Source organism: Mauremys reevesii, linkage group 1, assembly GCF_016161935.1.
Source record: "Mauremys reevesii isolate NIE-2019 linkage group 1, ASM1616193v1, whole genome shotgun sequence".
In the NCBI taxonomy this organism is placed as follows: domain Eukaryota; kingdom Metazoa; phylum Chordata; order Testudines; family Geoemydidae; genus Mauremys; species Mauremys reevesii.
This window is the reverse complement of record NC_052623.1, coordinates 305,567,244-305,584,292: the sequence shown is the minus strand read 5'-3', so window position 1 is coordinate 305,584,292 and position 17,049 is coordinate 305,567,244. Positions and strand designations below refer to the sequence as shown.

Below are 17,049 nucleotides of genomic sequence, written 5' to 3'. Positions count from 1 at the left end.
ATTATTTATTTTTTAAAACTACACAGACAATATAGTATCAAAATGGATAAATTTATTCTAAATTTAATAAAACCAACACATACAAATCTTCTTTCTGGAATTTTGGAAATAACTATTTTGATCCATTTTAATCAAAATTATGATATAGTTAATAGTCTACTATTCCAGGTCCATTTTATGACATAATCTGGATAGTGGCAGACATTACCAGTTGATCTCTGAAAAGGCATTCCTTTCTCTCAAAGTTTTAAAGAATCATCAGCATATGCTACCATTAAAGATTTAAGTCAATGGGATATTAAACATGTTGTATCAGTAATGAGGTATTCTGAAGTTTGAAAATATGCAGCAGCAGTGGTAGAGGTATAAGAATGTACCTGGTTTTGAAAACCATGATTTCTGATCCTGAGTTCCCTTTTAATATAAAAGGTTAACTTTAAGGATATAAATACTCTTTATATACTATAGAAGTGAATGCAGGCACTTTTATGAAACATAATAGGATCTTCGCATTAAAATGAAAGCAAATAAATATTTCTACTTATGCACCATTGGCCTGCTCCTGCTCATAGAGAAGTCAATGGGAAATTGGCATTGACTTCATTGGGACAGGACTGGAACCTCAGTTTTTAAAAAAATTACTTCCATTTATAAAAATAAAATAAAAATTACATTTCTTCCACTAGTGCAAAGACAGAGTTCTTCATTGTAGTAATTCTGGAGTTAATGTCTAAAGGGAAAACCTAGAACACTAAAGAAATTAGCGACATTTGTCTCAGAGCTTTGAAATATGTGACTGAATGATAGTAAGTGATGCCATAAAAAATCTTTTAAAACATAAAACTAACTAGAGAGAGGAGTTCATCCTCCCATTTATGCACTGGTAATACTAAGAACAGTTGCATGTATCAATATTTGCCCAACAGAAGAAAAAACACATAATATGCCACTGGTATGTTGAATATGCCTCTAGAAGGAGTACCTTATCTGATCTGCATAAATATCCTAACAATATACTTTATTCTAAAAATACAACTATAATTTCATCTTTATTTGAGGAGGAGATAAATACCTGATTCAGCTCTGGTCTATACATGAATCCATTGATAAGAAAGATATCTGAACACGGACCAGCTGCAGATGGCTCGAAGGTATGCAGGACAGTTAGCGTTCTTAAAATGAAGCTTCCTAATTCTTAGCTCCAATAGTAAATGTTGATGTATCACACTCTCTCTCATTTAAAATTATCTGAGCACTTAAATTAATATTTAATTTAATTCTAGGGTGGGTTTCTCTCAATCTGTCATGTTGGAGCGGTTCCAGTTTTTATAAATAATTAAATATTCATTGGGTCAGAGAGAGGCTCAATAGTCTGATGGTGGAGACTTGGGTTCAGGTTCCTATTCCAAACCATACAAAGCAAATATTCAAACCTGGGTTTCCTATATCCCAGAGGAGTGCCTTAAACACTATTCTACACTTGCCTGAAGACCTGGATGTTGCTCCTTGAAACAGAGGGCAGAGAGACACACCTGTTTCCCCCCAAAGATGTATGCCATTTTTCAGTTTTCGCTTTGGTATTCCATGCTAAAGCCCTGATTCAGGAAAGCATCTGTATTCAGGCAGCACTTAAGTTCACGTTTAAGTCCCACTGAAGTCAAGGTTAAGCATATAATTACTTGCTATACTGAACAGGGTTGGATTTAAACATCTAAGTGTATTCTTGAACTGGAACCTAAATTAGTAAACTTCATATTGTGATGAAATACACTTCTTGAACTTTTTATGTAATTATTAAAAATACTTTGAGAAATACAGGAGCACCTACACTACTCTCTTTCATACCCTTCGTCAAGACAAACTTGTTCCATGAAAACTTACCAGAAGCGACCACTAGGTCATCTAGTCTAATCTCCTTATATCGCAGGCCATTGACACCTGCACACTAAACCCAACCACTGAAATGGGACCAAAATATTACAGCCCACAGGACATTAGACTATTATGTACCACAGGGAGAGAACAGGAGGGACTAACATGCACCAGTGCCCGAGGCCTCCAAAAGGCAGGGAAATGATTAAATGAAATATACCCAAATAATCCTGGCAAATGACCCACACACACACACTTCAGAGGAAGGCAACCTCCCCCACAAGACCACTACCAATCTGACCTGGGGGAAAATTCCTTCTCGAACTGAGATATAACTGTCAGACTCTAAGCATTGAGGAAGAACCAGCCAGTCAAGCACCTGAGAATGAGAATGGTCAGTGCCACTACAGAGCCTTGGTCCACCCTGTCCAGTATCTGATCTCCAGCTGTGGCCATCTCTGATGCTTCAGAGGAAGGAGTTTTTTTGTTGTTTTTTTTTAAAAGCTCCCAGAATACACTGGGGGTGTGGGGCAAAAATTCTTTCCTAACCCCCTACTGATGGCCAACCAATTCACCTCCTAGTAAATTCTATTCTTAAAAACAAACAAACCAACAAACAAAAAACAAACTCTGGAACAACTATGTGATGTCTGTAGACTGTGCTCACCCAGCGCTCTAAATGAAGTAACAGCCTGTCATTTGTCTTTTAGAACGTAAAATCTAACACACTGTCATCCCTCAGCAAATAACCATATATTACTATTTAGTTTCACAATTCGACTATAAGAATCCTCAATGAAAAACTAAAAATTGATTGAATAACATTTCATGTTGACTGAAAAAATATTGTGACAGATGGCAATTTCCTGCAATATCCTGGACAAACTTTACTGAATTAAGTTAAATCTTACTTAATTAAGTTTAAGTATTTGAGGAGCCCATTGTATTAAAAATGCAAATGTTTATGTACTATTGTGGGATTGTGTAAAGACAGGATTAATGCAATATCTGGAAAGTACTGTGAACTTCAAAAGACTCTGTTGAACAAGGTAGCAAACATGACTAATCTTTTGGAACAATACACGTGAAGTGGAATTCCTGGGAAGTACTGGAACAGAAAGGATTGCAAGCCCCCATCTACAGGCTCAGCCTTTGAAACTTCACCCTGAGGGGAGGTCCTTAGGTATGCTGATAACCTATTACATGAGGACAGTTCAACGACCAAAACTGAATTCTCAAGGAATCAACAGACAAAGAAAGGACTTTACATAATTGGAGTTTAAACTGACTCAGGGCCTTCTTCCTGAGCTAGCAAATGGATAGGACCTCTTATACGTGGAAGGCCCCAATCTTTAGGGAAGGATTGGAAGGACTTTGGCCTACAGAGGTCCCATAAGACTGTGTTCCTGTTTAGAGCAAAGTGTGCAATCAACCTGAAACCACAGGAAAACCCCTGGTTGGGGGTTGAAGGGAGAGGATGATCTCTGGTAAGCTTATTAGTATGTCTGTTTTCTTTGTAGTGCTTTCTAGTGCTTTTACCTTAAGAAAAAATATGCTTGCTTAGAAAGAACATTGTGGTAGCTCTAGCAATTAAACTGTGTGCCATCTCTGAGGAGAGAAGTGAAGCCAGTCTGCTTAGGCAGATTGTCTTTTGCTGGGAATAACACAGTGAAGGCAGGAAACTGGTCAGCCTTGAAATACCCCTGATTCTGACACAAAACATTTGAGTGTGCTCCCCGCTGTCTGTTCTCATAATACATTGCAGTGGTATTGTCAGTTAGTACGTGAACCACTGAGTCCTTGATGTGATCTTGGAAAGTGTGGATGATGAGAAAAAGTGTGACAGGCATGTAGGTGACCTGAAGCTCCAGGATGTTGACATGCAGTGATGCTTCCTGTTCTGGCCACAAGCCCTGAACTTTTAGTGACCCCAGATGTGCTCCCCAAAACAGTCCTGGTTGGTAGGGGCTGAGCAAGGAAAACCCTGGCATATGTTATCCTGAACTGTCCACCACCATAAGGAACAGGAACAGCGGAGAAAGTTGGACCAGTCTGTGCAAGTGATGATGGGTCAGATGAAAAACTGACTTCAGTCACATTTGGAGAAGAAGACAGTCTGGCAAAATGGACCACATTTCCAGGAGAGCGTCATTAATAGGGAGGCCTACTCTCCCTGAAGCAGATGGTTGGAAAATGTAGAGGAACTTGTGCATATTCTTCTGTAACAATTCTGCCTGGATGCCTCAGTAAGCAGCCATATGCTGCTAAAGATCCTGGTATGCCTTCAAATTCTCAGGCATTGAGGGAGAAGAGGAACCTGGTACCACTGAATCATCAGGAGATGATGAAGAAGCAGCCAAGTACATCAGGGATGTATTCTTTTCCTGAATAACTGGACCCAGATGACCCAAGTCTGGAGGCCCTGAAGAAGACTCAACAGTTGTCTGAGCTTGTGGTGGATCAGCAACATTAACCACCAACATGACCCGTGAATTCGCTCTGAAGCTGGCAGAAGAATATGATCTCTGGGATGAGGAGCATCCCAGGGATTCCAAGGAGGCCTCTGTGGGAACAGATAAGGCACTGGTGGTCAGTAGGCACCAAGCCAGGAGCCCAGGTCCCAACTACACGGGGTGCTGATCTCAGTACTGATACTGCTCTGAGAATGGTCCCTGATGCCAATCAAGCGATGAAGGCTGGGAGTAGTACCCTGACCTGGATACCAAGTCCCGCCACGTTTCTGGTGAAAGCATTGAAGTTAGTCCCAATGGTATAAACAGATGGTTAGACTCATCCACAGCCCAATGGGAAAGTGGTACTGGTGCTGATGAGGAATGAGGAATCAGCATAGCTGGTACCAAATATCTGACACCTACTCCCGGTGCCAGGGAAGGGATTGGTACCCAAAGTAGAAGGCGGAAACTGCTGCCAAGACAATGTTGGTTCCGAGGAGTGCACCAGTGCCAAGGAGGTCCTCAGTGCCAGGCCCAATACTGGCCTCAATTCTACAGTCTGTGGCGCAAAAGGACTAGGCTGCTGTGCCGACAGACTCTTTGTCTCTGCAACACGACCAAAGGGTGTTACCAAGGCAGTGGAGGCCGTTGCCCTGGTAACATCCTGGATAAGTGGATAATCCGGAATAGATAGGCAGAGTAACTCTGCTGCCTCCTAGTATGCCTCCTTGGAGATGGTTGGGGCTCTCAGTGTCCTCAGCACAGTACCTTGAAGTGGTTTGGTGGACCTATTCCATCCTGCATGCCAGAAATGGTATGGTGCTGGTCCATACTCTTTTTAGAGGAGGAGGAAGAGTCTCCATGAGCCCTGGGATGGTCCCATTTAGCTTTATGAGACTTCAGTGATCCTGAGGAGGGTGAACGGCTCCTCTGTCTCTTGGGGGAGGTAACAGCTGATCTTAGGCCTCGGTTGTGAAACAGGTAGTGAAACAGGCCTCATGGCCTGCTCGAGAAGGTGCTGTTCCAAGTTTAAGTCTCTGGCCACCTAGTTTCTTTTGGTGAATTATTACAAATACAGCACTGCTCCTCAGTGTGTCCCCCTAAACATGGCAAGCATCTCATGTGGGGATCACTATGAGGAATCGCCCACCCACATGACAGGCAGTGCTTGAACCCTGGCGAAAGCATCACGCAGGGCAATAAGTATCCTAACTAACGAACTTAACTAACACTATCTAGGGTACTAGTGACTATATACATGAAGAAAAAAACTCAGAAAACAGAGACAGAGAATGTGAGCTGATAACCACACAGAGCTCTAGCTTCAGCCAGGGGCACTGAGAAGGAATTGGGGGTAGAGGGTGGGGGTCAGGGCAGCGCTGCCTCATAGCCAGGGCCACAATGTTCTCTCTAATTTTTTTCATCCATGTGCGGAATGAATTTGATTATGTGCAGCACCAATATCAAGGTAATGTGTGGATGTGCGCCACCAGTACAAACAAAAACCCTAGATATAATATATATTTTTAAAAAGTTACCATAGGTATGGAAAAAGAAGAAGAAAGAATATTAAAACAAGGGATAATTAACAAGGTGCACTGTTTACGACATCGATTTAATATGAAATCAAATAAAAAGAAAATTAACACTGCATAATGTTCAGTAGTCCTCTTTCCCCACCATAGCCCCGAGACTGGGGGAAAGGCATCTCTCCCCACTACAGCCCCAGAGCTGAGAGAGGCATCTCTCCCCGCTGCAGGCCTGGGGCTTGGAGAGAGCCCTCTCTCCTCACCTTAGCCCTGCACGTCCCAAGTTCTCCCATCAATACCACCCCACCTCACTCCACTGCCCCCACCCACATCCTATTCCCCACCTCACCCTACACATCCTGCAGGCCCACTTGTGGCTACACCTGTGTGCGTGCCTATGCAGCTGTACTAATCAGGTGTGCGGCCCTTGATGGCCTCTTATGCGGCTATGTAGGCATGGAGCTTAAGGGAACACTGGCCAGGGGTGGGATTACAGCCCAAGGCATGAGCACTGCCTCTACAGATACTGCTAGGCAAAATTCTCTAGCTCTGGCATGCTGGGTGTGCACACGCCTAGATGGAATACATGGCTGCATCTATTTGAAGAACTCTGAGATCTCTTTCTTGAATGGTATTCAGCTAATTTAGACCCCATCATTGCGTATGTATAGTTGGGATTATGTTTTCCAATATGCATTACTTTGCATCTATCAACATTTAATTTTATCTGCCATGTTCTTGCCCAGTCACCCCGTTTTGTGAGATCTCTATGTAACTCTTAGCAGTCTGCTTTGGATTTAACTATCTTGAATTTGTATCATCTGCAACTTCGCCACCTCACTGTTTTCCCTTTTTCCAGGTCATTTATAAATAGGTTTAACAGCACTGGCCCCAGTACTGATTCTCGGCAGATCCCGCTATTTACCTCTCTCCACTGTGAAAACTGACCATTTATTTCTATCCTGTGGTTTCTATATATTAACCAGTTACTGATCGATGAAAGCATCTTTCCTTTTATCCCACGATTCCTTACTTTGCTTAAGAGCCTTTGGCGTGGGACCTTGTCAAAGAATTTCTGAAAGTCCAAGTACATTGTATCACTGGATCCTGTTGGTCCATGTTTATCAACACCCTCAAAGAATTCTAATAGATTGGTGTGGCATGGTTTCCTTTTACAAAAGCCGTATTGACTATTCCCACCACATTTTGTTTATCTATGTCTCTGATAATTCTGTTCTTTACTATAGTTTAAATCATTGTGCCTGCTACTGAAGTTAGGCTTACCCCTGTAGTTGCCAGAATAGCCTCTGGAGCCTTTTTTAAAAGTTGGTGTCACATAAATTACTCTCTGTTCAGAGGGTAGCTAAAGTGATAGGTTACATGCCACAGTTAGTGGTTCTGCAATTTCATATCTGAGGTCCTTCAGAACTCCTGGGTGAATGACATCTGGTCCTGGTAACTTATCACTGTTTAATATATCAGTGTGTTCCTGTACTGACACCACACAACCACTGCAGTGAAGGCCAATGCAAAGAATTGATTTAGCTTCTCCACAACAGCCTTGTCTGCCTTTAGTGCACATTTAGTACCTGGATTGTCCAGTGGCCTCAGTGATTGTTTGGCAGGCTTCCTGCTTCTGATGTACTTAAAAAAAATTCCTGTTTGTTTTTGTGTCTTTTGCTAGTTGTTCTTCAAATTCTTTTTTGGCCTGCCTAATTATACTTTTACACTTGGCTTGCCAGAATTTATGCTCCTTTCTATTTTCGTCATTAGGTTTGACCTCCAATTTTTAAAGGATGTCTTTTTGTCTCTAACTCCCTCTTTCACTGTGTTGTTTAGCCATGGTAGCTTTTTTTTAATTGTTTTTTATTTTTTAGTTCCTCTTAGTGGTTTTTTTTTTTATTTGGGGCATGCAGTTAGTTTGCGTCTCTATTATAGTGTTAGCCACTTATGACTAAATAAAGAATTGCCTCTCCCCTTGTGGGTTCCAGGACTAGCTGCTCCAAGAAGCAGTCATTAATGGTGTCTAGAAATATTATCCCTGCATCCCATCCTGAGCTGACATGAACCAAGTCAATATGGGGATAGTTGATATTCTCCATTATTATTGAAAGTTTTATTTTTGTAGCCTCTCTAATCTCCCTGAGCATTTCACAATCACCATCTTGGTCAGGTGATTGGTAGTATATTCCCACTGCTATACTTTTTTTATTCAAGCATAGAATTTCTATCCATAGAGATTCTGTGGTACATTTTGATTCATTTAAGATTTTTACTATATACAACTTTATGCATTCTTTCACATATAGTTCCACTCCCCCACCAGTGTGACCTACTCTGTCATTACTATATATTTTTAATCATCGTTTCATCATGTTTCTGTGATGCCTATTATATCAATATTCTCATTTAACACCAGGCACTCAAGTTCACCCATCTTAGTATTTAGACTTCTACTATTTATATAAAAGCACTCATATAATTTGTCAATATTTAATTGTCTGCCTTCATGTGATATAACTGAAAGGGACTTTTTTGTTTGACTGTTTCACTTTCAGTTCCTACCTGTACTCCCTCAACGTCTATCCTCTCCTCTTTACTAGGATACAGATAACACACAATTTTATATAAAATGTATAATGTGCTCTTATCCAGACTCACACTTGTTATCCTATAACATTTTTATTTAAGAATGCAGAACTAGATTCTACCTAGTTCCCACAGAGCCTTTAAGGGGGCGGGAGAGGGGAATGGGAGGGGCACGGTGAAGATAAGGCAGAATCAAAGAGCTCCGGGATTGCAGGGCGGCTACCAGACACTCATCCAAGGTTGCCCAGCACTACAAAATGACACATGGAAGGTAGAGTCATGGCTTCTCCCAACCCTTCCATACACACTGGTCAGCAGAGCCAATGAGGTGGGAGTGAAGAAATATTCTAAGTGTAGCAATTTGCAGAGTGCACACCACAATGCACCAGAAAGCTCAGAGTAGGCTTTCTGCTTCTGAGACAGAACGTTTCTGGTGCTCCTCCAGGGCTCTGTGACTTTGCACCACTCTAACTAAGGGTTGTGCCAAATACACACAATCTACCCCTTAGTGATCAATCATTCCAGGCAATGTGCATTCATCCAAGCCCTACTTAAAAGGTGATTTGAAATATTTTTCTAAAATGTTCATTATAGTTTTATGTGCTGAATACTCCTAACAGTAAGGTTAAGAAGCATAGTCAACACGTGTAGCATTTGAATATACTTTCATTTTAGGTCCCCCTACTGGTTTTGATGACCAGCTCCCTCTTGGAGTGACACCCAATATGCAACATGCTGGTGATGTCAACATCACCACAGAACCCCACTAGGGCATGGAATCAAGAGAGGGTCAAATAAAGGTTCCTACTGGGTGCTAAAAGGTGCCATTTTAAACCATATGGCTTAGTTTTGAAAGATATAAAATGCACTTTTATCACTTGGGATATAAAATAATATGAAAATCTTTGCAAAACTACATCACATCTGGTTTAATTAAAAGGGCATTTACCTGGACCCCACTTCCTCAACAGAAAGCACCCACATATTGCAGTGCAATCTGTAGCATCACTCAGAGAACAAACTGGCAGTAAGTGATTTCAGGAGATCGGAAAGGAATAAACATTGAGCTTATCGTCAGTGATAATGCTGAAAGTTCTGCTTACCCTTTCAGCATGTAATTCTACAGTTAAACAAAACAAAACAAAAGCATATATTAGTAAGTTTTTGCAAGTCACCAGTTAACATTTGGCAAATGGCTAAACAAGATTTGCTTAACAGACATGCAGGCACCAGCATAAGACTGAAACTCTGATTGCACAGTGGAAGAAAGAGATACTATTATAAATTACTAATTAAAACATCTATTTCAATTTATATTTGTACCAAATTTAGGTTATAAAATTAGATTATTTACAAATATTTTAAAATTGAAATCTGAAGTTCACTTAATATAATATTTCCACATTCTTTCATCAAAAACACCAAATTAAATCAGCTTGTTAATATAAGCAATGTTTAACAGAATTGTGATCCTGGTCCTGCTCCCAATGAAGTGAATGAGATTTTTGCCACTGACTTCAGTGGAGCTGGATCCAGGCCCTATGGTAGTTGCCATTGATCTCTTTACAATTTTTGCACGTTATCGAATAAATGTTACTGTGGCATTCACAGCATAGGGAATACTACCTAGTCCCTTAGCATAGGGTCTACTGTGATTATTTCAGTAATGTATATTATCTGCAAGTGGGAACTGTACAGATTTTAATGATGATCACTGTATTTGTTTTTACATAATAATAGACAGTGACATATAGATAGGAGCTCTATTAGAATTACTTATACAATTATACAGACACCTTTAATTAGTCATTGTTATATCCACAAATGTAAACCTTTATACACAATTATACATAAAATGCAGAGTACAGTACTGACTGATTACAGGGAAAACAAAATATACACGTGTGTGAAATACATTTGATACTTAGATATAGCTTTGATTAGAATGTTATGCATGATATATCTACATGGAAATATAGATATAAATATCTAGATAATACTATAGCACAAATTACAGTATTTATTTTAAATTTAAAATCCCAAATTGATTCCTCCTCCTGCAGAACAGAATAAACTGTTTATCAGCACTATAACCCAGGATGAACAGCAACCACATTTTAAATGTTTCTTTTGATTGTTTACATCCTGCTGCCAGACAAGTCAATGGAAGTTTGCCATTTAATTAAATGGGAGCAGTAGCAGATGCTTAATAAAGCTACAATGAGTACATTCCACACACAGTTTTGTCTCCCTGTGATCAAACAAAAATACTATATATAATTTATAAAAGAAAAAGGGGGGGGAAAAGAGGGAGGAAATAGTGAATACTATCGTACCGATTTCCATGGTCCCCGTTGCCATGAAACATCACCAGGGCAAGAATGCACATTACATTGTGCCATATTAGGTGGCTTGTCTAGAATTTCACAGCTTTGATCATTCAACATTTGGCCATTAGGAAGCTGACAAATCACTAATCTTGTCTTTATTCCATCTCCACATGTATGAGAACACTAAAAAAATAAAAAAGATATAGTTCAGGGGTCTCATCAACAGTCTTCATATGCCAAACAGATATTTGCATAATCAGTAAACTGTTATTACTATTTAATATTTTTATTGCGCTAGTGCCTAGATGCCTCAGGCAAAAATCTTGGTCCCATTTACTAGGTACTCCACCCATACATAACGAAAAGGCAGTTTGTGCCCCAAAGAGCTTACAAAACTACATTTTTATATTTAATTAACTTTTGTCTACAAAAGACAAGAAGATAGAAAACAGTCTGATCCTTCAGGCAGAAGTGAACACTAGTATGAGAGAAAAAAATTAAGAGAAATTAGTAAGTCTTCAGGGTTAGCACCCAGAGTCAGTGTAGCATGTACCCCTTTTTCTGTGATAAGGGCAAATGGAAATTGGGCATAAAACTAAGTTTTCTGCTTGAACAAGAGAACCCCCAGGAACACTGGGCAAAAAAGTACACTACCCCTCCTGATGTTCATATTCTGATTCTTAAAGGTCATTTGTTTTGTAGACATAGGTGTCTCCTGATATACATACTACATATTTATTTTTTTCAAATTTAAAGTTATTGTTTTGTAGAGCAGAAACAAAAAGAGAAAGAAACTTTAGCCAGAAGTTCTGTCAAACGTTACGTGTACTGCTAAAACAAATAGAAAAGCTAGTTTGGATTCACTCTAGCCCAAGCTCACTCCTAGTTAACTTAATCCATTCTTCTCAGAAAATATTGCTTATTTATAATAAACTATTAGAAATAAATTATAATCTGATGAGGAAACAATATGTCCTACTGCTTTATTGTCATATACTCTGTTTCTCTATTAAGAAAATACTAAACCAAAGGAGGGCTGTATCTATTGTACAAAGCAAATTCCTTAGTGTGCAGGTATTAGCAGAGAAAATGACATGATGCCCAGGCTAGGCCTAGGGAACTAAGTTACTAGAGCTGGTGAATAACATATGAAAAAAATCAGATGTTGAATTTTCCATTTTTACTCATAAAATTCAAAAATTAATCTACTGGTTATTGAGGTACATGGGATTCAATATGTAGGAGGTAATGCAAGTGAGACCCTAGGTCAGAATAAACTCAAAATATTTGTTTAACTGTACATGTGGTCTTTGGCACAGAATCTATGGTTAAAGTTTGCTCAGACATGCAATAGAGCAGGGGTTGGCAACCTGCGGCATGCGTGCCAAACATGGCATGCGAGCAGATTCTGAGTGGCACGCAGCTGCCTGCCGCGGTCCTGGCCCTCAGCCCCCCCCACCCACCGCTCTCCCTCTCCTTCCCTAAGCCAATCAGCTGATGGCCCTAGCAAGAGGGAGGGGGAAGAGCGGCAGCTCGTAGAGGGGACAGAGAGAGGTAGGGACAGAGCCTTGGGGAAGGGGCTGGAACAGGGCATATCCCTTCCAGCCCCCTGCCAAGAGCCGCTCAGGGCAGGGGGTGGGAGCACCCCTACGAGCCGAGCACCCCAGCCCTCTGCCCTGAACCCCCCCACACACACATTCAGTATTCTGCCCTGGACCCCCCCCACCCTCAGCCCTGACACCCCCACACACTCAGCATTCTGCCCTGCACCCCCTACACCCCCAAGCCCTCTGCCCTGAATCCCCCTCCACCCCAACACAAACCCAACCTTCTGCCTTGCATCCCCACAGCCCCATCCCTCTGCCCTGACCCCCCCGACACTCAGCCCTCTGCCCTGCACCCCCACAGCCCCATCCATCTGCCCTGACACTCCCCCACACCAGCATTCTGCCCTGCACCCGCTACACCCCCAAGCCCTCTGCCCTGAATCCCCCTCCACCCCAACACAAACCCAGCCTTCTGCCTTGCATCCCCACAGCCCCATCCCTCTGCCCTGACCCCCCCGACACACTCAGACCTCTGCCCTGCACCCCCACAGCCCCATCCCTCTGCCCTGACCCCCCACACACACTCAGCATTCTGCCCTGCACCCCCACAGCCCCATCCCTCTGCCCTGAATCCCCCTCCACCCCAACACAAACCCAGCCTTCTGCCTCGCATCCCCACAGCCCCATCCCTCTGTCCTGACCCCCCCGACACACTCAGCCCTCTGCCCTGCACCCCCACAGCCCCATCCCTCTGCCCTGACCCCCCCTACACACTCAGCCTTCTGCCCTGCACCCCCTAGACCCCCAAGCCCTCTGCCCTGAACCCCCCTCCACCCCAACACACACCCAGCCTTCTGCCTTGCATCCCCACAGCCCCATCCCTCTGCCCTGAATCCCCCCACACACCCAGCCTTCCACCCTGATCCCTGAACCACCCCCACCCCAGCTTTCTGCCCTGAACCCCCTCCCCCAGCCCTCTGCCCTGACCCCTGAAACCTCTGCCCCCTCTCCCCCGGGTCTGGGGTTCTGGCTGCAGGCCCTGCTCAGCCCGCTGCTGGCCTAGGTGAACAGAACCCCACGCTGGCAGCAAGCTGAGCAGGCTGGCGGCGTAAGTTCAGCATTTTAATTTAATTTTAAATGACGCTTCTTAAACATTTTGAAAACCTTGTTTACTTTACATACAATAATTTAGTTATATAATATAGACTTATAGAAAGAGACCTTTTAAAAATGTTAAAATGTATTACCGGCACGCAAAACCTTAAATTAGAGTGAATAAATGAAGACTCGGCACACCACTTCTGAAAGGTTGCCGACCCCTGCAATAGAGAATCCCTTCCTTACTTTCATAATTGATAACAGTTCATACAAACCATCACACTTAAAGAGGGGGAGTTGAGATTCTCTCGACTTACAATGTCTGTATCCTCCCCAAGTCATCTTATTTGGCTCTTTGAAATGGTTTAGCTATTTCCCTTGCTCACTTTTCAAATACATGATCTCCCTTTCAAAGAAGGTTACCATTTTCCATAGTATTAAGTTAATGCTACAACCCAGTTCTTTTCTCCATCTACTGTGTGCTTCACATGCCCTGAGAACAGTAATTCTTGCAACGCTTCTAGTCAGCTGTACAGTAAGCTTCAGCTTCTGAGGAAACTTCTCACTTGCTAGGAGACTAGGTACTAAATAACAGGAATATGAAATGCTCGCTTATGAGCATAAATTCAACCTAGGTGCTGTTTCTGAAACCTGGTGGGAAGAGTTGGATGTTAAAATCAATGGTTACAACCTAAGGATCAAGTCTGCAAAGGGGGAGGGGAGTAGCACTCTATGTAAAAATTGGCATTACTTGCTTCAAAGACATTGACAACTCAGAAACAAGTATTCTTAAATGTTTATGAATCAATGTCATAAAAGATACAGCACAACATAGAATACTAGCTGGTGTCTACTACAGACCACCAAATCACACAAGAGAACAAATGAATGGCTCTTAAGCGCCTATCTGTAATGGGAAGGGAAAAAATAGCTGTGTTATCATGGGGGACTTCAATCTGAGTGAGATGGAATCATAGAATTATAGAAATGTAGGGCTGGATGTGACCACAAAGGTCATCTAGTTCATCCCCTGGTCTTGCAGCAGGACTAAGCAAATATAGACCACCTTGACAGGTGTTTGTCTAATCAGCTCTTAAAAACTTCCTCCAGTGATGGGGGTTCCACAATCTCCCTTGGTAATCTATTCCAGTACTTACTATCCTAATAGTTAGAAAGATTTTCCTAATACTTAACCAAAACTCCCTCGGTGCAGATTAAGCCCATTACTTCTTGTTCTACTTTCAGTGGACATGGAAAACAATTGATCACCGTCCTCCTTATAACAGCATATTTGGAGACTGTTATCAGGTCCTTTCCCCCACCACATCTTCTTTTCTCAAGACTACACATGCCCACTTTATTTTAAACCTTTCCGCATAGGTCATGTTTTCTAAACTTTTTATCATTTTTGTTTCTCTTCTGTCACTCCAATTTATCCACATTGTTCCTTAAGTGTGGCACCAAGAGCAGGACACAGTATTCCAGCTGAGGCCTCACCAGTGTCGAGCAGAGCAAGACAATTACCTCTTGTGTCTTACAAACAAACACTCCTGTTAATATACCCCAGGATGCTATTAACCTTTTTGCAACTGCATTACACTGACAACTTGTATACCATTTGTGATCCACTATAACTCACAGAACCGTTTCTGCAGTACTACTGCCTAGTCAGTTATTCCCCATTTTGTAGTTGTGCGTTAGATTTTTTTTTTTTTGCTCCTAAGTGCAGTACTTTGCACTTGTCTCTATTGAATTTCATCTTGTTGATTTGAGACCAACTCTCCCATTCATCAAGGTCATTTTGAATTCCCATCCTGTCCACCAAAGTGCTTGCTGGCCCTCCTAGCTCAGTGTCATCCACAAATTTTATAAGCATACTCTCCACTCCATTGTTCAAGTCATTAATGAAACTGGACCCTGGACCCTGAAGGACCCCACTAGATAGATCTTCCCAGTTTGACAGCAAACCATTGATAACCAGCCTTTGAGTACAGTTGATTAAACCAGTTGTGCACTCACAGTAATTTCATCTAGACCATATTTCCCTAGTTTGCTTATTAAAATGATTGTGACTGTGTCAAAAGCCTTACTAAAATCAAAACACGTGACATTTTCTGCTTCCCCTATCCACTAGGCCAGCAACACTGTCAAAGAAGGAAATCAGATTGGTTTGGCATGATTTGTTCTTATCAAGCTATTATCTTCTATGGGCTTATAAACCAATTGTTTAATAATTTGTTCCAGTATCTGGAGGTCTCATGCTGACAGTATATAAACATCTTTGGAATGTCTAAAAATTGCAAATGGCAATTTCCTCACTCAAAATGTTTTGCGGTCAACATGGGGTAATTCTATATTAGACCTCATCTTGACAGACAACAGGGAATTGATCACAGAACCAAAAATTTGTGATAGCTTAGGAACAAGTGATCATGACTTGATCACATTTACAATGTGAAAGCAGAATAAAGTCCAGATGGGTAATACATGTACTTGGTGCTTTAATAAAGCCAATTTTACAAAGCTGATAATAACTATGAGACAAATCAGTTGGGAGAAAGAATTTAAAGAGAAAAAAGGGAATGATAATTGGGAACTGTTTAAGATCATTTTAGTAGATGCCCCGAACCCCAAAATTCCATATTGAAAAGGGCTACGGTGCTTAAAAAGAAAGATATATGTATACTGTATAACAAATAGAAAAAAAGGAGAAGTTCATAGTGATGAATATTAATCAGAAGCTTCAAACTGTAGAAAATTGATGAGAGAAGCAAACGGACACAAGAAGAACTTCACAGCCAGAAGAGTTAAGGACTATAAGAAGGAGGGTTTTTTTAAAATATATTAGAAACAAAACATTATATTAGCCATTACTAATAATGATAATTCTACCATTTCTGTCTAGTAATGGCTAAGTATCGATGATAATGCAGAAAAGGCAGAAGTATTCAAAATATTTCTGTTCTGTATTTGGGAAAAAGCCTTGTGATGTAATCATTTAATATGACGATGATTTAATACTTTCCAATCCAACAGTAACTCAGAAGAATGTTAGAAAGCAGATATTAAAGCTAAACATTTTAAAATCAGCAGATGCAGATAACTTGCATACAAGAGTTTTAAAAGAGCTGCCTGAAGAAGTCTCTGGACCATTAATACTGATTTTCAATAAGTCTTGGAAAACTGAGGAAGTTCCAAAGGATGGAAAGAATGCTACAGGTCTGTCATCCTGACATCCATTCCAGACAAAAAAAAACCAGACTGGCTGATACAGTACTTGATAAATAAAGAATGAAAGTAGGGTAATATAATTAATGCCAATCAACATGGGTTTATGGAAAATAGGTAATTTCAAACTAACTTGATATCATTTTTTATGAGATTACAAGTCTGATTGATAAGATAGTAGTCCTGATGTATTATAAACTTCTGTAAGGCATTTAATTTGGTACCGCACAACACTTGAAGAAACTAGAACAACGCAAACATTAAAAATTGACATAGTAAATGGATTAAAAACTGGCTAACTGCCAGGTTTCAAAATACAACTGTACCTGGGCAATTATTATCAAGCTGATGTGTTTCTATTGAGGTCCTGCAAGAATCTACTTCTGTGCTAGTTAACATTTCT

The 17,049-nt window shown here is 41.1% G+C and overlaps 1 protein-coding gene across 1 annotated transcript in view; it reads right to left on the bottom strand.

Annotated features, from left to right (window-relative positions):
- The window catches only part of ADAMTS20 (ADAM metallopeptidase with thrombospondin type 1 motif 20), a 165,366-nt gene that overhangs the window by 42,353 nt on the left and 105,964 nt on the right, over positions 1-17,049 (bottom strand). Inside the window, exon 28 of the mRNA XM_039511994.1 lies at positions 10,780-10,956. Coding sequence (XP_039367928.1) covers positions 10,780-10,956 — 177 coding nt within the window. The remainder of the gene's footprint in view (positions 1-10,779; positions 10,957-17,049) is intronic.